This window comes from Mastigoproctus giganteus, chromosome 13, assembly GCF_048544385.1.
Source record: "Mastigoproctus giganteus isolate SK-2022 chromosome 13, ASM4854438v1, whole genome shotgun sequence".
NCBI lineage: Eukaryota > Metazoa > Arthropoda > Arachnida > Uropygi > Thelyphonidae > Mastigoproctus > Mastigoproctus giganteus.
The window spans coordinates 74,117,376-74,142,146 of record NC_143587.1 but is presented as its reverse complement, the minus strand read 5'-3'; the positions used below and the strand labels follow the sequence as shown (position 1 = coordinate 74,142,146).

At 37.5% G+C, this 24,771-nt stretch overlaps 1 protein-coding gene across 1 annotated transcript in view; it reads left to right on the top strand.

Annotated features, from left to right (window-relative positions):
• The window catches only part of LOC150076167 (uncharacterized), a 202,347-nt gene that overhangs the window by 5,800 nt on the left and 171,776 nt on the right, over nucleotides 1-24,771 (top strand). Inside the window, exon 2 of the mRNA XM_090387505.1 lies at nucleotides 5,247-5,387. Coding sequence (XP_090243631.1) covers nucleotides 5,289-5,387 — 99 coding nt within the window. The 5' untranslated portion in view covers nucleotides 5,247-5,288. The remainder of the gene's footprint in view (nucleotides 1-5,246; nucleotides 5,388-24,771) is intronic.

Here is a 24,771-nt window from a genome sequence, read left to right as displayed (position 1 = left end):
AAAATACTCATTCAGTTTATCAGCTACCTGAGTATGATCATCAATGGTCAAACCATCTGTTAAGTGAACCAATCTGATTCATCCCTTTCCTGCTAGAGGTTACATAAGGAAAGAACTATTTACTTTTTTCTTTGCCTCCTTTGTGAAAGATTTCCTACCCACCTAACACTACCTCGATAGCATCAGCAAATATTCTTGCACCCTTTCTATTTAAGTGTATCCCATCCCTGTAGAAACAATCTCTCCTGTTAACAAGCACAGACCACACAGAAAAATTCTACTCATTAGCTTTCACAAACTCACCAAGGCAAAATTGATCGACAAGGTTTTTATCATATACTCTCTCTTAATTATGACTCAGCAGAATTTTTTGTGTGTCAGAAGAATATTTGCTGATGCTATCAAGGCAGTGTTAGGTGAGTCGGAAAACTGCTAGCTTCGGGGGATACAAGGACTAATAGATTAACAGTAGCCACTGGCAGAGGTGAAAGTTAATTCTTGCATTGCTTCTATTGGAACGAGCAGCAGGCTGGAAAACAAGATGCAGGGTATTTCAGCGACTGATGGGAATCATTACAAGTAAACACCAGGGGCTCTCATCTGGGAAGTATGGCACACTGAGGGTCCTGAGCTGGATATCATCATTCTTCTCTTTCTTGGTGATTCCCTTCCCTTCTACTTCTGACTTTCATTCTATCTCTCTCTCTCTCTCTCAGGGTAATTCATAAATTTTTTTTTTTTTTTGACTGCTGCAGCATAAGCCTCAGGCTTCCTTGCATTATATGGCTTATTAATAATAATAATAATAACACATGGGTTGTATTAGGTTAGCTAAGAATAGGAACAGGTGCATGTATACACCAATGCTAGGAGTTTTGTAAATAAATTTGATGAATTTGAGGTATTTCTCAAAACATCAAAGGCAGATATTGTTGGGATATCAGAGACTTGGTGTCACATAGATATGAGGAATGCAGAACTGGAATTTGGGGAGTACAGTGTGTACAGGAAGGATAGACAGAATAGGAAGTGAGGAGGGGTTATGCCATTAGTTAAGAAACACATAAAAGCCAAGGAAGTGAAGCCAGTCGACATGCTGGACAGTGCAGTGTCAAGTCAGTTTGGTGTGACATAAGCACTGGGAGATCAAAATTGAGAGGAGGAGTGTGTTATAGGCCTAATGACTCTGATGAGTATAATAAGAAATGTACAGGGAAATAGAGTGACCAGAAAATCAGAGAGTCTTATAATGGGGAATTTTAATTTCCCAGGTATTGACTGGAATTTATGGGTTGGTCACTCACACACTAGCAAAGCTTTTGTGGAATTATTGGATGATTGTTTTCTACATTAGCATGTTCAGGAGGCAACTAGAGGGAGTAATACTCTTGATCTGATTATCTGTAGTGATTCTTCATGCATTAAGAATCTGCAGATAAAGGAACCACTAGTTGGCAGTGATCACAGTGTGGTGAAGTGGAATTTACTCAAAGAGGTAACTACCATCAGGGGGCAAAGGGAAAGGGTTTTGTTCTCGTATAGGTGACTACGGTGGTCTGAGACAGTATTTCAATTCTATACGGTGCGACTAACTGATGATGTTAACAACAGCAAATTCAAAATGGGTAGCATTCAAAGAATTTATCTTGGACGCTACTAGGCTTTACATACCAACTAAGAAATATTGTTCAAGCTTTAGGCCTAAATGGATATCAGAGGAACTAATTAGACATATGGGAGAGAAGAAAAATGCTTAGGATACATATAAATTAGTGGGTGACATGGAAGTCTATGATAGTTATAAGTTGGTCTTTAACCAAGTCACAAAGGAGATTAGGCAGGCAAAGGATGCAAAGAAAAACAGCAAAGAGTTCTTTACCTGTGTAAACTGTAGAAGGAAAGCGATGAATCAGATTGGTCCACTGGATATTGATGGTTCAACTGTTGATGATCCTGCTCAGGTGGCTAACAAAGTAAATGAGTATTTTGCATCTAAATCACACATGAGGAGTTATTCAGGGAGGGGAATGCCAGAGGTGAATTAAACTCTAGCAGTGAGCTAGATGATTTTGTAATAACTGAGAGGAAAGTGGAGGAGAAATTGTTGAAGATAAACATAAAAAAGGCACCTGGGGTGGATGGGATCTATCGAGTTATATTGAAGGAGGCAGCAAAGGAAGTAAGGAAACCCTTAGCCATAATTATGAGAGCTTCTTTGGACTCAGGGGAGGTACCCATGGACTGGAGATGTGCAAATGTGACCCCAGTTCACAAAGAAGGATCAAAGGGCAACAAGTAATTATAGACCTGTTAGTTTAACTTCTGTTCCAGGAAAATTAATGGAGGCACTGGTTAATGAAGCACTGCAGGATCATCTAGACAAGACTTCAGTTATAGCTCAGACACAGCATAGGTTTGTTAAGGGAAAGTCTTGCCTGACCAATTTAATTGGATACTATGATGTAGTCACAAAGGAACTGGATGCAGGGAATAACTTTGACATCATATATTTGGATCTTAGAAAGGCTTTTGATACTGTTGCACATGGAAGACTGCTGAACAAATTGGAGCAGTGTGGCATTGGAGTAAAATTACTGCTATGGATAAAGGGATGGTTGAGTGGGAGAAGACAGAGTGGTAATCAGTGGACACTGCTCATCGTGGACTAATGTTATTAGTGGAGTCCTTCAGAGTTCAGTGTTGGGCCCATTGTTGTTTTCTGTATTTATAAATGATATTGATGATGGTATATCAAGCTTAATGTCCAAATTTGCAGACAATACGAAGGTTGGCAGAGTTGTTAATGGCACTAATGAGAGTATGCTGCTGCAACAGGATCTAGAAAAGTTGAGCAGATGGGCTGAGAGGTGGCAACTGAAGTTTAACATTGACAAATGTAAAGTACTACATATCGGAAGCTGTATCAACTCTGTGGTACTACACTGACAATGATAGAGAACGAAATAGACCTGGGGCTAATTGTGCAAGCAGATATGAAGTTTTTCAATAAAAAACTTCAATAAACTTTTTCAATAAAGAAACACTAAAAATCATAGTATAAGATATGAAGTTTTCTGAACAGTGCAGACGGTCCAAAAGTAGCTCATGGTGTCTTGTCAATGATATATAGGAATTTTTCTAGCAGGGCTAAGGAGGTGATTATCCCCTTGTAATGGTCAGGCCACACCTTATGGCCTGACCATCGCCACATTTTAAGAAGGATGTAGAGCTGTTGGAACGAGTACAGAGAAGGGCAACCAGATTAGTGTATGGAACAAAGGGTTGCTCTTACAAAGAAAGGCTTAAATTTTGCAGATTATAGTGTCTGGAGACTAGGCACTTGCGAGGTGATCTGATTGAAGTTTATAAAGCCTTGAATGGTTTGAGCATGCCCAATGCAGATGGGATTCTTCCTCTTGCTCAAAATGATCACCTGAGAGGTGATTATTCTGAGTAGCCAGTGGGTAGTTGGTTGGTGGAACAGACTTTCATCCTTTGTTGTGGAAGTTGATAGCCTAAATAAATTTAAGGTTGAGCTGGACAGGTATTTGGAATGAACGGAGGAGTGAAATGGGAGCATTTTTTTTTTTTTTTTGGCTAATGCTGTATAAGCTTGCTGTCTTGCATCATATGTCTCTACTAATGCTATTGGCAGATACTTTCAAATTTAACCATAACACAACTTTTTTTTTTCAACATTGACCTTTACTTTTTTTATTATTATTAGCCATGTGGTGTAAGGAAGCCTGAGGCTTATGCTACACCAGGCAAAATTAAATTCCCGAGCTACCCAGAGAGAGAGAGAGAGAGAGAGAGAGAGAGAGAGAGAGAGTGTGTGTGTGTGTGTGTGTGTGTAGAAAGGAATCACCAAGAAAAAGAAGAATGATGATATCCAGCTCAGGACCCTAGATGTGCCAAGCCTGTACTCACCAAATGTGTGAGCCCTGGGGTGGCAGCTGTTAAGTAAGTCTGTAGATCTCCTACTCTTAATGTCATTAGGTCCAACGTGTACAACAGTATCACCCTTTGTGTCCTTAAAAGATATCTGCTCTACAACGTCATCAACTTTTGCCCCTGGCAAGCATACCCTGGTCCTATTCCACGTATCCTTTTTGTACAATATATTTCCTATCTCCCTGACAATAGAGTGACTGACAATAACTAGCTCCCGTGGGACCAGCGCATTCTACTCTGAAGGTTGCCGCTGTGTTGCCTGATGATCAAGCGCAAAATGATTCATGTAAACGTAATGGATTGTAAACGACTATCTTGATATGTAAGGCTGATGGTACCATAAGTACAGTATTACTGGAGTGTAAGTATTCATAGTTATATAGTTATGTTTACTTAATGTTCATTTAATTTTTTAATCTTATTAACTAAATTACAACTAATTAAAATTATTTAAAATTGTGCCTAATCTGTGGTTATAATGAACTTGAAAGGTACATTTTAGTTGAAAGAGGTATAGACTATAACAAATTAACATTACATGTAATCTTCATACTTATTAATTCTGACTTTTGAAGAGTATCACTCCATTTAGTACTCAAGCCCTTTAGTGGTTTCAGAAGTTGAAAATTTTAAAATGAGTCTTTTGTGCCTTGATATTGTAACTGGTGATGAACCAACATTTGAAATGTTTTCAGTAATGCCTTGTAGTTTTTAGTTTTCTCTGTTTGCCTGACGATCTACGATCATTGTGCTAAGTTAACACAACTCTTCAGTTTTCTCCACTGCATGATGCTTATGTTTTGGAGCAACTTTTGGAGGATGTTGGAAATAATTTTTAATTATAAACATGAAACAATGAACTTACAGCAGCTACAGTGGCAACTGTTTATTAGCACTGCTAGCTCACAGTGAACTATACTATAGAAGTTGGGGGAAATTGCAAAGTCAATCAACTCTAGCTGATGCTAACAGTTTTAAGTTTTTTATGGGTGATTGAATATAGCGTTATAATGGGACAATAAGAAAATGTGCTGGTTTTTTATTGATCTTACTAGATATTTGGGAATCAGATAAAATGTAGAAAATTTCATTGGTGCTTTCTTAATCCTTTCAAAACTTGTAATATGTAGTGATGTTAAAACTAATAGTTTATACTGGCAGCGTAAATTATTATATTATATTATATTTTATATTTATTATAATTATTATATTTATTATAGATTGTAAGTTATACATTATTGCCTTGTCTTAACATTTTTAATCAGTAGAAATATATGTGTGCAAATTTTTAGGGGAATCTTTGAATAAGATGAAAAAATCTAGTGAATTTGAACATGGGCAATGTCGAAATGCACGATTTTGAACCTGTGCGAGAAGATGAGAGAAAAGAACTCGATCTCAGCTTTAAAGTTGATTATAAAGCATATTGCAAAGTAAGTATTCTATGTATAATCCTTAATGACATTTTATTGATCTGAATAGTGAAATTAACTGAGGATGCTCTGCAACTGTTATTTCCATGGTATGTTTTGAATACTATTTGTAGTCACAAGTATTAGTATTAGAATTTGCAAAATAATGCAAGGGAGCAAAGTTTATATATATATACATACAGCATCAGCCAAAAAAAAAAAAAAAAAAAAAAAAAAATCTGAAGAAAATCAGATTGTGAATGTGTAATGACAGGAATCAGTATATGCTATTGGAGCAAGATAGAGAAATAGGCAGATGAGCTGACAGTTGGAAATTTAGATTTAAACTTTGATAAATGCAAGGTACTGATATCTATACTTGGGTAGCAGAAATCTGAGAATAGCATAACAGCTGGGCAGTAGCACAATTGAAGTGGTGCAGAACAAAAAAGACCTAGGGATAATTGAACAGTCCAGCAGAAAGTTCCTGACCAGTGCAGACAGCCTGCTGGGACAGATTGTGGAGGTTCTGTCAGTGATACTAGAAATTTTACTAGGAGGTTAAAAGTAAAAGATAATTTTACTTTTGTAGAAGATAATGGTTAGGCTGCATGTTGAGTACTGCATACAGGTCTAGAAGCCTCATTTTAGGAAAGATGTGAATCTCTTGGAACTGAAAAGAAGTAACAAATAGGGACATAAAAGTTTTCTCTTAGCAGAAAAGAGTTGAATTTTTTTGAATTAAATTTCAGCATCTACAAGGTTCCACAGGAAAAGGAGGTGATTATTCCATTATATAACACAACTATTAAGCTGTGTCTTCAATATTGCTTAGAAGTCTGGAAGACTCATTTTAGGAAGGATTTAGATTTGTTGGAACATATGCAGATAAGAGCAACAAGATTATTTGTGAGTACAGAAAGGTACTCTTACCAAAAAAGACTCAAGTTCTGTAAATTTCAGCATCTAAAAACTATGCATTTGCAAAGGACAATGTTTAAGGCTTTAGATGGATTGAGTAAAAACTAAATTCTGATGGTATCCTTACTCTTTTTCATACTGCATATAAGAGAACATAAATTTAAATTGAAAAAGGATGGTCGCAAGATGTGTAAAAATTTGCTTACAGCCAGAGTGATTGTTGTTAGCACAAACTTCTATCTAGTGTTGTGGAATTGTTTAGAAAACTGAATAAATTTAATGGCTAAGACTGTAGAGTGCCATCATCATTTAGTTTATTTAACTCTTCATTTAGATCACCGCACAGATTCCTGATTTCCAGAAACTGCAATTATGGAACACAAATTGTTTTGATAAGAATATCCTTTTTTTTGCTATTGAATTTAGTTAGTAGTGGCAAATGAAAGCAAGCTTATACAGAATCAGCCAAAAAAAAAAACCTTCCCTTATCACCTATCCATCCCTTCAAATTGATTTTCTAGTTCTTTCTTGAATTTATTCAATCGAAGCAGCTTTCCTTGGAAGCCACTAAATGGAACGTTATTATTTAAACATTATTGTTTTTTGTAACTTTTGATTTAAAATTAGTAGTATAGTTATTATTTGGGATTCTCTGATTACGTTGGTAAATTTGTTTGTTACTTGTCCTCTGAATTTGCTTAAGAAACCACAGTCAACATTTATAGTTTATAGGCAATTTTCTACATAGTTTTGTAACAGTCAATCAATAACTATAAACAATGAAAATGTCTAAGAAATGTCTTAAATATGCAATTTTTATCACATAACGTAATCTAAAAGAGCACAGGTTGTACTACCATTAAATAAGCATGATTAGCATAGCTTTATTCTTTTCAAACTCTTAGTTTTGGTGTATTGTTTTTAAATTAAATTGACTAAAATACCTCACACTAGAGCAGCAAAGCAAAGACTCAAAGTAGTGGGAATGCTTTAGTTCGAGGGAAGAATTTCCAAAGGCAGTTCTTTGAATCAGGATTATATCAAGTGTGTTATTCTGTTTTTGCAAAACTACCTGCAGCAGAACATGAGACAGTCATAGGGATGCCTTTGAGTGTGTTCATTGAAAACAGCATGAGGAAGTTAAGTGCAACTCAGCATCCTGATGAGATTATATGAGGGCTAGAAGAGTAGGGTTGATGATCTTGAAGGATTAAAAGAGAGGGACTCATCAAGCATGCATCCACCCAGCCCAATGCTTGAGCCTATGCCCCAGCATCAGACAACACAGAAACATTGAGTCAGTTTGATGTGGCATAAGCATTGGGTAAACAAAAATGAGGGTAGGGGTGTGTTATAGGCCAAGACAATTGCCTTGGTCTGCCATTGACAGACTTGGGTAATCTTGAAATTTTATTTAAAAATAAAATCCATTCTTGGTTTTTATTTGTTGAAAATAGATTAACTTTTTTATTCAATACTGGTATTGACTTAACACTGATGTAATTTACTTAATTGGAATTTGGGCGAATCCTGAGAATAACAAAGAGAGACTGACATTGTGGCGATGCACCCTTCACAGACAAGGATCAAATCGGCACTGCTCGCTCTGCAGTTCCTTTGACCCGTTTTGTCACCTCCTCTAAAAAAATTTGTACAGTAGAACCCAATTAATCCGGACTTGACAGGACCACACTTGGTCCGGATTAGTGAAAGTCTGGATTAATTGGAAGCTATTTTTAACGTACCAGTTTTTATTTAAAGTTACTAAATGAAAAATTTTTAACTAAATTGGTTTTTATATTAAATTAATAAAACAATATTTTAAAGTAAAAATTATAAAAAGAATAAAGAACTTGGTAAATAAACAAAATACTGTACAAAGCAATAAAGTTTTAACGTAGAACATTATATTACATAAAATTAAACACAAAAAAAAATATTACAATACAAAACAAAACTATTTTCAGGAAATTTACTTGAAATAATTCTCATTGTTTTTTGCTTTAATTTTGAAACTCACTCTCAAAATTAACGTGTGTACATGTGGACAATGCTAGCTGCAGCTGTCAACTGTGAATAGGCCAGCACTCGAAATTACCATACGATTGTCTCCTACCACACCACATGGTCCAGTCGCATTTCTGGAGGTCACAACCATAAAACAATAAAAACAATTAGTAGTCCCCTGTTTATTAAGCTTTTCTGTTAGTGCAATCTATGATAAACCTATTGTAAACACTATCTTATTTAATTTGCAAGAATACCACAAGCTGGAATTCTGTGGGTTTTTATGTTATTATGGTGAAATGTGTTTCCCCTTCCATGAAATCATCAATCATATCAAAAACATAAATAAATTTTCAGAATGTTCTCTTCATTCCTATTTTTTAAGTTTCGTAACTCGTTACTCTGTTCTCACTTGCGCGTATCATGTTAGTTGCAATTTATGCATGCAGTGTTCTTTGTTATTGATTGCTTATCTTTTTTATTATTTTAAATTTTAAACCCCTCCCAAATCTCAGTGAACAGAAATTTTTTTTTTTTTTTTTTTTCGATAGTTAGAATTTTTCCCCTGACTGAAAATGCAGTCTGGATTAACAGAAAGTCCGGATTATCTAGGTCCCGATTAACAGGGTTTTACTGTATTGGCAACCCACTGACCAGGCATTGACTCAACCAACCACTGGGAGCAAAATGTGGAACTATCTAGTACACAGTTCTGCCTACAGTTAAACTTCAAAGTTGAAAACTGTTTTGTGTTTTTATTTGTTTATTATTGAAGTGATTATTGGAAATAGTTTTTTTCTCATGGACCAAAGGCCTTAGGCTATGGTTGGGCCTGTATGGCCTGTTCTCTGTTCTCTGTTTAATAGAAAAGACAGAGATAGAATAGATGTGCGGAAATTTGCCTTTAGCCAGCGGGTGGTCAATTGCTGGAACAATTAACCCCATCTTCCTGACTCTATTGTCAGGGAGACTGGGAATATATTGTGTAAAAAGGATAGATGGAACAGGACCAGGGTATGTCTGCAGGGGCAAAAGTTGATGACGTTGTAAAGCATATATCATCTTTTAAGGGCACAAAAGGTGATATTGTTGTACACGTTGGCACCAATGACATTAAGAGTAGGAGATCTGCAGATTTACTTAACAAGTACAGGTCAATGTTGCAAAAAAGTCGTGAGTCAGAGTTAAATTTGAAAGTGTCTGCAATTCTGCCCAGACACGATAGGAGGGAATACATGATGAGAGCCTTGTCAATCAATTCGGCCCTGGAAAGATTGTGCAAGGCTCGAGGGGTAGAATTTTTTTCAGCATGGTCTGTGCTTGTTAACAGGAGAGACTGCTTCTACAGGGATGGGATACACTTAAATAGAAAGGGTGCAAGAATATTTGCTGACGCTATCGAGGCAGTGTTAGGTGGGTCGGAAAACTGCTAGCTTAGCATGGATTCACAGACTAAAAGGTTAAAAGTAGCCGCAGGCAGAGGTGAAGGTGATTCTTGCACAACTTCTATTAGAATAAGTAGTGATCTCGAGTGAGGGGTGCTGGGGGTTTCAGGGACTGATGGCAGTCATCGTGAAACAGGTGGGTATATGGGATGTGTTAGGGTAACTAATGATAAGAATAGGTTCATGTATACTTGCATGTATACCAATGCTAGAAGTATAGTAAATAAATTTGATGAATTTGAAGTGCTGGTCAAGACATCAAAGGCGGATATTGTTGGGATAGCAGAGATGTGGCGTCACACAGATATAAGGAATGCAGAACCGGGAGGCACCTCCGTAGCCAGATGGGAAGGAGCAGCAGTGCATAGCACACGCTTCTTGATTAGACTGGGGTTCGAGCCCGTCACCACCAAATACGGATGATGCGGAAAGGTCAGGGAATGACCACCGCATATCCCGGAGCAATATGGCCTTAGTTGCTAATGCTCCTAAAAACCAAAACAACAACAACAGCAGAACTGGAATTTTGCGAGTACAATGTGTACAGAAAGGATAGGAAGGGAGGAGGTGTTATGCTGTTAATTAAGAAAAACATAAAATCAAAAGATGTGCATCCAGTTGATATAGATGAACAGTGCATTGTTGAGTCAGTTTAGTGTGACATAAGCACTGCGAAAGCAAAAATAAGAGTAGGAGTGTGTTATAGGCCTAATGACTTGAATGAGTACAATGAACAATTGTACAGAGAAATAGAGTGGGCTAGTAAATCAGAATGTCTTATAATGGGTTATTTTAACTTCCCAGATATTGACTGGAACTTGTGGATTGGTCACTCACACACTAGTAGGACTTTTTTAGATTTATTGGATGATTGTTTTCTTTACCAGCATGTTCGAGAGGCAACCAGACAGGGTAATACTCTTGATCTGGTTATCAGCAGTGATAATTCGTGTATTAAGAATTTGCAGATAAAGGAACCACTAGGTGGCAGTGATCACAGCGTACTGATGTGGCATTTACTTAAAGATATAATTACCATCAGAGGTAAAGGAAAGGGTTTTTGCTTCCGTAAAGGTGAGTATAGTGGTCTGAGACAGTTTTTAAATTCTGTACAGTGGGATCAACTGACGATGTTACCAACAGTAAATTCTAAGTGGGAAGCATTCAAGAAATTAATTGTGGATGCTACTAAAAGTTTCATACCTATTAAGAAATATTGTTCAAGGATTAGGCCTAAATGGTTATCAAATGAACTAATGAGACTCGTGACAGAGAAGAAAAATGCATGGGATGCATATAAATTATCAAGCGACTCAGAAGCCTATGGCAGATATAAGCTAGTCTGTAATCAGGTCACAAAGGAGGTTAGGCAGGCGAAGGCAGATTACGAGAAATCTTTGGCAAAAGATGCTAAGAAAAACAGCAAGGATTTCTTTATTTATATAAACTCTAAAAGGAAGGGGATGAATCTGATTGGTCCACTTGATATCAATGGTTCCACTGTTGATGATCCTATTCAGATAGCAAACAAACTGAATGAGTATTTTGCATCTACATTCACACATGAGGAGTTATTAAGGTTTGAAAATGGCAGAAGGTTATCAAATTGTATCAGGGTGCTTAATGATTTTGTAATAACTGAGATCAAAGTGGAGGAGAAATTATTGAAGTTAAACATAAGAAAGGCACCTGGATTGGATGGGATCTATCCAGTTATATTAAAGGAGGTGGCAAAGCAACTAAGCAAACCCTTAGCCATAATTATGAGAGCATCCTTGGACTCAGGGAAGGTCCCCACGGACTGGAGATGTGTAAATGTATCCCCAATTCACATAGGGGGATCGAAAGGTGACACGAGTAATTACAGACCAGTTAGTTTAACTTCTGTTCCGGGTAATGGAGTCACTGGTTAAAGATGCATTGCAGGATCATCTAGACAAGACCACAGCAATAATTCAGACACAGCATGGGTTTGTTAAAGGAAAGTCTTGTCTGACAAATTTTATAGGATATTATGATGTGGTTACAATGGAACTGGAAGCAAAAAATAATTTTGATATCATATATTTGGAATTCAGAAAAGCTTTTGACACTGTTGTGCATGGAAGACTATTCCACAAATTGGAGCAGAATGGATGGTATTAAGGGTAAGTTGCTACAATGGATAAAAGGATGGTTGAGTGGGAGAAGACAGAGGGTGGTAATTAATGGGTGCTGCTCTTCGTGGACTAATGTTATTAGTGGAGTCCCACAGGGTTTGGTGTTGGGTCCGCTGTTGTTTTGTATATACAGTGAAACTTCCCTTTAACGGACAGCCATGGGGAACGAGAATGTGTCCATTAGAGAGAAGTGTCCGCTAACAAGAAGTCTGCGGGAGAAAAAAAAAAGAAAGAAAGAAAAATCGTTAAACTTTTAATGTAAAATTAAATTAAATTATATACAGATTTTGCACAATATTTTTGTAAATAATATACATACAATTGTGCTATGCATATTATGACTTTATCTTAAGAAAAATACATACAGTAATCACTTATTTTCTTCTGCACCTTCTTCCGGCTGATAATTTTGTTTTCAACATTTGTTTGGAGTGAAGAAACCATCGAAAGTCCTTCAATATCTTCTTCAGTGGCGAAAAACATTTTTAAACGATTGATTTGTATGAGCGCTTCTTCTATTTTCATCGGTGGTTCGTCGTTAATATGTTCTTCGACAGAATTACCTCCTTCCATTTCTTCACCCTCATGAGGAACTTCTTGAAAAATATCGATGATAATGTCGTTGATATCTATAGCACAATCTTCTGTAGTGAGGTTCGAGTCTATATCTTTGTAGCCAGAGTCAATTGTAGCGGAAGTATCGTACATTATCAGTAGATGTTGAAGTTCTTGTTCTTCTTGGTGCTCCACATTTCTGTTCACAACTTCAATTTTTGCGTTTGAGAAGCCAGACTTTACAAAACAGTTCACAACAGTTTGTTTTCTAATTGCGTTTACTGAAGAGGAAATCCATTGAATCGCATCTAGGATGCTGAGTTTCTTCGCAAGGTCACTCTCACATGTTACATCGTTCATGTTTGCAAAGAGATGTCTTAAAACACTTTTTCTGTAGTGAAGTTTAAAATTTTTTATTATCCCTTGATCCTTGGTCTGACATTCTGCAGATGTGTTTGGTGGCAGAAAAACGATTTGAATGATACAATTCAATGTACGGGTGAGATGCAGCATTATCCATGAAAAGAATAATTTTTCTGTTTTGACGAATCATGTTTTGGTTAAAGTGACTTATCCATTTGCTCATGATATCTCGTGTCATCCACGCTTTTTTATTAGACTTCCAGTCAACATTCAAAAGATTCAACTTTATGCCCTTGAAACAACGAGGATTTTGTGGTTTTCCTATAACAAGAGGTTGTTCAAAGTCTCCCAGCGTATTTGTACACAATAGTACAGTCGAGCGTTCCTTAGAAATTTTTCCGCCCTGGCACTTTTCGTTTTTTAGACTCATTGTTTTTTCAGAAAGAGCTTTAAAAAACATCCCTATTTCGTCACGGTTGTAAATATCCTTAGCTTCAAAATCACAACATAAATCTTCCAATTTGACAGTCCACTCTGTTACAACTCCAGTATCAACAGATCCACCTTCACCACTTACGGTTTTCCAAGAAATTTTATGCTGAGTTTTGAACTTGTCTAGCCATCCCATAGAAGCTTTGAACTCATTTGCTCCCATAGATTTCGCAACCTCTAAAGCCTTTTCCCTAATAATAGGCCCATTAATGGGAATTTTTTTAGTACGTGCGCGACAAAACCACTCATACGTAACATTGTTAATTTGAAGTCTAACAGTTTTCGGGAATGATTTTTGAACCTGATCATTTCCGTGTTGCCAAAATTATTTGAGCAGTTCATTTTTTTTCTTTAGGATGTCGCTTACCTGCATCTTCCCGATTTTGAATTTTGCAGCGAGATTGCGAACACTATTTTTTTGCTGATCATACGCATTAATGAGTTCGACTTTATCTTTTAAAGTTAAATGCTTACGAGAAGACATTGTGCACTTCACGACACTGAACAAAACTGAAAACTGAAACTCAAAAGACGAAAGACCGACCAAATTCACCCCCCCCCCCCCCGCACACACCGAATTCATCAGAAGTTTTACATGTGCCTTAAAATTCTTGAAAAAGGGTTTAGAACTGCGACGGAAACCTTGATAAAATTCAGAGAATCGGAAATAAAAAATAAACACACAATTGAGGAAATACGTGGAAGAAACGTTCCTAGAAAAAGGGCCGTGAGCTCTCCCGCTGTCCATTATGGGGAGATCAAATTAAGTACTAATCTAAACGAAACAGTGCAGATTACCTGTCCGCGTCCGTTACAGAGAATGTCCGCTAGACAGAAACTGAAAACATGTTAAAACCAATAGAGGAGAGTTGGGGAATTTGAAAATGTCCATTGTAGAGAGGTGTCCGTTAGGAGATGTTTCACTGTATATCAGTGATATTGATGAAGGTATATCAGGCTTAGTGTCGAAGTTTGCAAATGATACAAAGATAGGCAGGGTTGTTAATGGCAGGTGCTACTGCAACAGGATCTAGATAATTTGGGCAGATGGGCTAAGAAGTGGCAACTGAAGTTTAACATTGACAAATGCAAAGTACTGTATATGGGTAGAAATAGCCCAGAGAAACGTACCAACTGTGTGGTACTACACTTAAGGTGGTAGAAAATGAAAAAGACCTTGGAGTAATTGTGCAGTCAGATATGAAGTTTTCTGAGCAATGCAGACAGGCTGCTAGGGCAGGTCTTGGGGGTTTGTCAATGATATATAGGAATTTTGCTAGCAGGGAAAAGGAGGTGATTGTCCCTCTGTATAAGGCAATGGTCAGGCCACGCCTTGAGTACTGCGTACAGGTCTGGAGGCCTCATTTTAGGAAGGATGTAGATTTGCTTGAGCGTGTACAGAGTAGGGCAACAAGATTGGTGAGGGGAATGAAGGGATCCTCTTACCAAGAGAGGCTTAAGTTCTGCAAATTGCAGTGGCTGGAGACTAGACACTTGCACAGTGATCTGATTGAGGTGTATAAGGCCTTGAATGGGTTGAGCACGCTGAATTCTGATGGGGTCATTCCACTTGTTCAGATTACGAACCTAAGGGGGCATAAATTCAAATTAAGAAAAGACAGATGTAGAATAGATGTGTGGAAATTTGCCTTTAGCCAGCAGGTGGTTAATTGCTGGAACAAACTTCCATCTGTCGTTGTGGAAGTTGATAGCTTAAATAAATTTAAGGAGGAACTGGGTAGGCATTTGGAGGGAATGGTGTGATTTTTTTTTTTTTTTTTTTTTTGGCTGATGCTGCAGAAGCTCATACACTTGCTTTCTTGTATCACATGCTACTACTATACTACTACTAATACTTGTATTAAATAAAAAGTAATTATTATTATTTATTTATTTATTCATTATTTATTTATTTATTTATTATTTATTTTTTTATTTATATATATATATATATATATATTTATTATTTTTTTTTTATTATTATTGGAAATAGAAGATCAGTATAATAAATGCAGGACCTGTTAATAAAAATATTCATTGCATTGCATTGTTCTTCAGAAAATTTCATATAACTCCGTTGACTGTATATTTAGATTTAAAAATCTGGGGGTGCTGCATTTCTGCAGTGGCGCCTCTGTAGCCAGGTGGGAAGGAGCAGCAGTGCGTAGCACACGCTTCTTGATTAGACTGGGGTTCGAGCCCGTCACCACCAAATACGGATGATGCGGAAAGGTCAGGGAATGACCACCGCATATCCCGGAGCAATATGGCCTTAGTTGCTAATGCTCCTAAAAACCAAATAACAAACAAACATAACATTTCTGCAGTGCCTACCGATAAGCCACCCCTGTTTGAGAGACAATAAGAGAAAGCAATACCCTTGATCTGATTATAAGCATTAACTACTCTTGCATTAAGAATGTGCAGATAAAAAATCAGTGGCAGTGATTACAATATATTGCTCAGGGAATTACTTAAATGTGTAACTATTGTTGAAGGCAAGGTATGGGCTTTTGCATTCATAAAGGTAACTTCTGTCAGTTTTTAAATTCTGTGTAATTAGTACTAACTGATGAAGTTACCACCAGCAAATTCTAAATAGAAAGCATTCAAAGATGTTATCTTAGAAGCTATTAAACTTTTTATACCAACTAAGAGATTAGAGTTCAAGGAATACATCTAAATGTATGCCAAATGGACTGTTAAGATTTGTGGCAGCAAAGAAAAATACATAGGTTGCACAGCAAACAAGTCTGCAATCAAGTCACAAAGGAGGTTAGGCAAACTAAAGGAGATTAGCATTAGTTGAGGCATATGATGCAAGAAAGCAAGCTTATAGCGCATCAGCCAAAAAAAAAAAAAAAAAAAAAACCTTCCCATTTCACCCATCCATTCACTCCAAATGTTTGTCTAGTTCAGCCTTAAATTTATTTAAGCTATCAACTTCCACAACAACAGATTGAAGTCTGTTCCAGCAATCAACTATTCGCTTTATAGAGGCAAACTTCCGCACATCTATTCTACAACTGTCTTTCCTCAATTTGAATCTATGCCCCCTCAGGTTTTTAATTTCAGCAAGTAGAAGTATCCCATCAGCATTGAGCCTGCTCAAACCATTCAAGGTCTTGTACACCTCAATCAGATCACCTCGCAAGTGCCTAGTCTCCAGATGCTGCAACTTACAGAATTTAAGGCTCCTGGTAAGAGAACCCCTTTGTTCCTCTCACCAATCTTGTTGCCCTTCTCTATACTCATTCTTGTGGTCTCTGGCAAAGAATACAAAGAAAAACAGCAAAGACTTCTTTACTTAGGTAAACAATATAAGGAAATGGTTGAATCTTGTTGTTTTTTTGGAGCATTAGCAACTAAGGCGATATTGCTCCGGGGATATGCGGTAGTCATTCCCTGACCTTTCTGCATCCTCTGTATTTGGTGGTCACAGGCTTGAACCCCGGTCTAATCAAGAAGCGTGGCTATGCACTGCTGCTCCTGCCCACCTGGCTACTGAGGTACCGGTTGAATCATATTGGTCCACTGTGAATGGATTAACTATTGGTGATTCTGCTCAGTTTGCTGACAAACTTAATGGGGTATTTTGCATCTACATTCTGGCGCCTCCGTAGCCAGGTGGGAAGAAGCAGTAGTGCATAGCACACGCTTCTTGATTAGACCAGGGTTCGAGCCCGTCACCACCAAATATGGAGGATGCAGAAAAGTCAGGGAATGACCACCACATATCCCGGAGCAAAAATGGCCTTAGTTGCTAAAGCTCCTAAAAACCAAATAACAACAGCATGTACATTGACACCTGAGGAATTTTTTAGGGATGGGGATAACAGAAGTGATTTTAATTCTGCCAGGTAGCTAAATGATTTTATGATAACTGAGAGGAAAGTGGAAGAGAAAATGCACCTGAAATGGATGGGATGTATTCAGTTTAGATCTGTTAGCTTGACTTCTGTTCTGAGGAAAATAGTGGAGTTACTGGTTAAAGATATAATGCAGGAACATCTAGACAGGATACAGTTATACTGTATTACAGTTATATGTATACAGTTATACTACTAGATACAGTTATACTGCAATCACAGGTGATTGCAGTATAACTGTATTCCTATTCTGCATGGATTTGTTAAGGAAAATCTAAGACCATCTGAACAGATATGACACTGTAACAGAGGAATTGGATGCCAGAAATAATTTTGACATCTTATTAGTATTAGTAGTGGTAAATTATTCAAGAAAGAAAGCTTGTGCAGCATCAACAAAAGAAAAAAAAACCCTTTCCATGTCACCTGTCCATCCCCTCAAATAGTTTCTAGTTCTTCCTAGAATTTATTCATGCTATCCACTTCCACAACAATAGATGGAAGTTTGTTCCAGCATTCAACCACCTATGGCTAAAGGCAAACTTCCGCATGTCTATTCTGCAACCATCCTTTGTCAATTTGAATGCCTCCACGTTTGTAGTCTGAACAAAAGAATCCCATAAATGTAAAATACTTATTCAGTTTGTCAGCAACCTGAGCAGGATCGCCAATGGTTGAACCATTGATATCAAGTGGGTAAATATGATTCAACCCTTCCTTCTAGTATTTACATAAGTAAAGAACTCTTTGCTGTTTTTTCTTTTCATCCTTTGCCAGAGATTTGTCATCTGACTTAGCTCGTCTAATCTCCTTTGTGATTTGATTACAGACTAATTTTATTTATGTGTGAGTGACCAACCCAGTCAGTATTGGGAAAGTTAAAATTCCCCATTTAAGACGTTCTGATTTACTGTCCTACTCAATTTCTCTGTACAGTTGTTCATTGTATTCATCGGAGCCATTAGGCTTATGACACACTGCTACCTTCATTTTTTTCCTTTCCAGTGCTTATATCACACCAAACTGACTCAACATTGCACTGGTCACCCATGTCAACTGGATGCACTGCCTTAGATAATATTTGCTTCTTAACTTAGAGCATAACCCCTCCTATCCTGTCTGTCTTTTCTGTATACGTTGTACTTCCCATGTTCAAATTCTGCATCCCTTATATCTGAATGACACCACTTCTCTGATATCCCTAAAATATTTGTATTTTGATGTCTTCACCTACACTTCAAATTCATCAAATTGATTTGCTATGCTCCTAGCATTGGTGCACTTGCAATTATACATGCACCTGTTTTTATTCTAAGTTACCCTAACACTGCCCATGTATTTCCTTGTTTCATGATGACTCCCAGCTGTTGAAATCCCCAGTACCTTGCTTTCCAGGTTGCTGCTTGTTCCAGTAGAAGCAGTGCAACTTTCTCCTCCACCTGCAGCTATTGTTAATCTATTAATCTGTGTATCCCCCAAGACTGCAGTTTTCTGACCCACCTAACACTTTCAGAAAAGCTTTTGATACTGTACAGTTAGCATTTAGGTAAAGTTTCTACCATGGATAAAGGGATGGTTAAGTGGGAGAAGACAGAAAGCAGTTATCAGTGGGGACTACTCTTCTTGAACTAATGTCATTAGCAGAATGCACCAGGGTTTGGTGCTGCCTCATTGTTGTTTTCTATATTTATTAATGATATTGATAATGATGAGGGCATATCAAGTGTGATATGAAGGTTGGCAGTGTAGTTAATCACAGTAATCAGAGTATTCTACTGCAAAAGATGTATAGAAATTAGGCAGATGTACTGAGAAGTGGCAGTTGAAATTTAATGTTGGCAAATGAAAGGTACTTCATATAGAGAGCAATAATCCCAGATTAATGTACCAGCTGTGTGGGTACCACAATCAGGGCAGGGTAGAATGAAAAAAGCGCATGTGTACCCTGTATGCACGAAAGATGATTTATGTGAAAACATCTTTGTTGAAAATGTGAAATGGAAATGATGCAAATTGTGTTACCTCCTAAATATGCACTAATGCAGTCACTAATGTTGATTAGGTAGAGTAAATAGTGGTGTGAGCCTGCTACTTACAGGTGGAAGATCAAATGTCAATAACCCTACTCTTTATCATGAAGATGATGGCCAATTTATAAATAATCGAAATGAATTGTTATTTGAAACATTTCTTACATATATTTTTTATGTATTTAAATTTTTAAAGGTTTTTTAGAAAAAATGTGTTTTGTCTGTTGACACTTTTAATTGGCCAATAAGGTGTGCTTTGACTTCTTCCAAATCCACCGAAATTTGTACTCTTTGTGGAAATAACCTGCCAGCATTTCCACTCCAAAAGAAATTTTAGTGCAGCCTGATTAGCTTATATATTGACTCTGTATTGGCTATATATTGACTATATATCAATATATTGACTATATATTGACTGATAATGTTGACTCTGTTTTATTTCTGCACAACAATTTGCAATAAAAAGCATATGAAGAGAAGATGGCTGGTAGAGGTGGATATCGATATTCATTTTGGAATTATATTAAGTACAGATAACCCTCATATAACATGGTAGTTTGGTTCCTACAAAATCTTGTGTAATGTGAAACCGTGTTATACGGGACTAAGAACCAGTACAAAAAGGGGGGTTGCATTCCAATAGGTAACAAATATACACCATTTTTATTTTTTATAACTATTGGAAATTTAATTTTTTTAGTAATAATAAGTTAAAATATTAACTTTTATTTTTATAATAGTAGTAACTTAAATAGTAATAACTGAATAAATGTCTTACCTTACAAAGTGTGATACTTATATGTTAGATAATGTACTTTCATTTAATTTTCTTCTTCTTCATCACTGCTAAGCACAATCTCTTCTGCGGCATCTAGATTTTGTGTACCTTCTGCTCTCTTTAAAAGTCACGAACTGCACACTTCGAAGTCACAATTTTTTATGGCCTCAAACAAGCACAAGTTCAATAGCACAGAACCTAACCCAGGGATCTCCCAACAAAATACAATGGATCCCCACTTTAAATGATACGTGAAAATCGGAAGAATGTTTTCCAATTATCAAAATAAAAATAAATTTATGTTTACATACATAGCTTAATTAATATGTACTGTAATATATACGTACTAATTTATTTCTGTTCATTGACTTTTTTTTTTTTTTTTGGTTGTAAAATTTAAAACATATTCATTAAAAATGATAAGCAGTTAATAATAAAGGACCGGTGCGCACAAGTTGCAACAAACATGATGTGCATAAGTGAGATACGGAGTAATGAGTTTATAAAAATTTGTTTTTTTATATGATTGAATATTTCATGGAAGGGGAGACACATTTCACCATAATAACATGAAAACCCACAGAATTTCAGCTGTCAGTATATAGCAAATGCAAGAAGGTCGAGTTTACTACCCATTTATAATTGATTACACTAACAGAAAAGACAAATAAACTGGAAACTGCAAATTGTTTTTGGTAGTGACCTCCAGAATGTGCTTTAGAAAAATACCATGAAGGCAATAACGACTAGCGAGTCAACAGCAGAGATTTACAAAAAGGAATGGAAATGTTGAAAATTACATCCAACATAATAGCAGGGCTTTTCCCAACACAAAAGCTCAAAAATACAGCGTTATGCTAAATTTCCCGCAATTCTCAAACTGTGTTGAGCGAAACCATGTTATATAAGTACTGTGTTGTGCGAGGATTGCTGCATTGTCGAGACTACATTATGTCAAGAATCTGGGTATATTCTTACCATGTGTACGCCATATCCAAAATTTTCATTACTTCATACAGCATGTTCCCTACCACTTTTCTTACCATTGAATACACCATGAATTGTCACACTAATAGAGCAAACCTATCTGCAAAAAGATCTAAACCTCCAAAACACTTCCTATTTCATTTCACAATTACACGTGGTCTCAGTTATAATCTCAGTAATATCCATTTCCACTTAGTTTGCCAAACCCCCATGTACTTTTTCTGACAAAATCTCAGTTATTGGTTGATTCAATTACTGCTCATCTCAGTTGCCCAAATTATTTTCTGTATGATTTCTTTTGTATCAAAGGTGGTACTTGTGCACATATGTCTGTTCTGATATTCCCTGTCACAGACTTGGTAATTTGGAATCTTCTCTTTACGATCTTCTATGGCTTAAAATCTCTCTACTTCATCTGTCCTCTCTACCGTTCTTCCAATTCCACTAATCACTTGGACCTCATTGACTATGTCTCTTTTCAACTTGCATTTTCTCCAGTCCAACTTTCTTAACAGTGAGGTAATTTTCCTTGGTGATTTTAATGTTCACAAATCCAGCTGGCTTCCATTTTCTAGTCACAAAGACCAAGCTAGTCGAGATGCTGAGGCTTTTGCAATTACTAATAACCTCTCACTGATTGTTCATTTACCTACCAGAATACCAGACAATCCTAATCATACAGCCAACACGGTTGATCTTTTTCTCACAAACAACCCAACTAAGTATGCGTTCAAAGTGAGTGGTCCTTTAAGCACCTCAGATCACAACTTGGTGATTGTCTCTTCTCCAATGGAGTTTTTATCTCATGGCTATTCCCAACCTCGTGTTGTTTGGCATTACAAGAATGCAAAATGGGATGACCTGCGAGATTTCTTTTCTTCTTTTTCTTGGTCGGATTACTGTTTCAAAAGTTGACAGATCATGTCAGTGAAATTATTTGTGTAGCAATGAAATCCTTTATTCCACACTGCACCTTAAAATCTCGTCCTTTTTCTAAACCTTGATTTTCCGATAAATGTGCTCAGGCTGTTCAAGGCAAGAATGTTGCATATCGTAATCGGCTTGTTTCCAATTCTTCAATTTCATTTTCTGTCTACACCAGAGCTCACAATTGTAAAGCAGTTATTAATCAATGCAAACTAGATTTTGAACAGGCTAAGAGTAGAAAACTTGCTTCGTGCCCTAATTTTAGCCAAGCATTCTGGTCTCTTGCAGAAGCTATTGGCCGCAACTTTTGCCCATCTCTGCTCCCACCTCTTTCAAAACCAGATGGTTCTGTTGTCACTTCAGCCAAGGATAAAGCTGACCTGCTAGCATCCCATTTTTCTTCCAACTCATGTATTAATTAATCTTGGTAAAACACCTCCCACCATTCCCAACATGCTCCATTCAGTGCCTCCCGTGGTCTTCCGTCAAAAGGATGTCAGAAGGATTTTGATGACTCTCGATGCTAAGAAAGCTCCAGGTCCTGATGGTATTTCTCCACTTGTTCTCAAAACCTGTGCTCCTGAACTTACTCCTGTTCTTTGCGGCCTTTTTTTCACTTTCTTATTCCAGAGGTGTTTTTCCTTCTGCTTGTAAATTTACTCATATCCAGCAAGTTCCTAAAAAGGGTGACAAGTCCCTCCCTTCCAATTATTGTCCCATTGCAATTACTTCTACTCTTTCTAAAGTAATGGAGAAATCAATTAACCGCCAACTCTGAAACTACCTAGAAACCCTCCATCTGATCAACAATCGCCAGTATGGATTCCATCAGTGTCGATCCACTGGTGATATTCTTGCTTATGTTACCCATTTATGGACAAATTCAATGGAAAAGTTCAGTGAAACACAAGCAGTTGCTCTTGACATCTCAAAGGCCTTTGATTGTGTGTGGCATAAAGGTCTTCTGAACAAGCTTCCATCTTATGGTTTGCATACTGTTTTTTGTAATTTGTTATCCAGTTTTCTCTCTGACTGCTCACTGAGGGTGATGGCTCTCTATCTTCTAACTTCTCCAGTAATGTCCACTTCTCCACTTCTAACTTCTCCAATGGTATCTCCCAAGGTTCAGTTCTTTCCCCTACTCTTTTCCTCTTGTATATTAATGACCTTCTTCCATTGACCGGAAGTCCTATCCATAGTTTTGCTGATGATAGCACATTGCATTCCACTATCCAGTTTGAGAAACCTTGCCCTGTTCAATCAGCTTCAACTTCTCGAATATCTGCTACCATTTTATTAATTGCCTATCTCCAGGTTATTCTTCAGTTGGGCAAAGACAACTTAATTGATTTCAAACCTTCTAAAACTCAGTCCTGTCTTATATCTTGCAAAAAGGTTTGTTCTGCTCCTATGCTTATGTCTAGTGACACTCCGATTTCTAGGCAAAATGATATATCTCTCTTTTGAAGATTACCCTGACTTCTAATCTCTCTTTGTACAAGCACATTACAAATATTGTGTCCTCTGCATCTAAAAAACTTGGTTTTCTCTTGGCATTACTTTTCTTCCATTCAGCTGTTCACTCTGTACAAATCGCAAATATGCCCTACCATAGAATATTGTTCCCACATCTGGGGCAGTGCCCACAAAACCTACCTCTCTCCAGCTTATACAGGGTGTCTCAAAAATATTGGTACAAACGTTTAGGGGAGGTAGGTAACATCTAAAGGAATGTGAATCGCATAGGAACCCATAACCGGAAACGTCAAGAGAAAGTAGTAGCAGAGGCACAAGAAGCAGAAATGACACAAGACAGTAATTAGTGGCAAACATTTATTTGACATAATATTAACAATGGAATACGAGATGGATGCATTTCATGATGTTACAACAGATGCTCAAAGGTTCCACCATGAGATGCGATGCATGTGTGACACCGACGCAGCATGGATTGGCGGACACGGTCGAACACACCTGGAGTTTCTTTGACAGTAGCAGCAGCGCAGATAAGTCTCGCCACGAGATCCATTTCCGTCTTCACATGTGATTCATACATGAGATTTGAGGGTTCCCCACAGAAAGATCTCAAGGCTCGATAAATCAGGCAAGCGTGGGGCCAGACAACAGGTCCACTACGGCCAATCCATTGACACCCCAAAATGCCTATTCAAATGGTCACGAACACACCTTGCATAATGGGCAGGTGCCCCGTCATGTTGAAACCAAATGTTGCGTCTCACATTTGCTGGAACATTGTCAAGTAACAATGGTACAACTTGTTCAAGAAAGATCTGATATTTAGCGGAGTTCGTGCGGGATGGTAACAGGTATGGGCTGACTAAGCAGTCACTGACTATACCTGCCCAAACATTTATTGCAAAGCGATGTTGTGCCGCATGGGGGCGCACACCGTGTGGGTTGTCGTGAGCCCACACATGAGCATTGTGCTGATTGAATAAGCCGTTCCGAGTGAAATAAGCGTCATCCGTGAACAAAACGTAGGCTGGAAAAATTCAAGTCTTGAAAACTTTCTTGGAGAAACCACTGCGCAAAAGCCACACGTGCAGGATGATCTTGGGGGAGCAGTAACTGAACCCTCTGGAGATGGAAGGGGTGTAAGGAATCGTCGTGCCAGACACGCTGTACACTGCAACGAGACACTCCTAAGGCAGAGGCAACGACGTGTGTGCTGGTAATAGGATTATTCTGGATGACATTCAACACACTTTCTTCCATGGTGGGAGTTTGCATCGAACGTGGTCTGCCCGCACTACTCCTGTTACCTCTAAATGACCCATAATCGCACAAATTTTGATGCACACACGCAAACAAACAGTGGTCCGGTATATGTCTGTCTGGGAAGCGTTCTCCA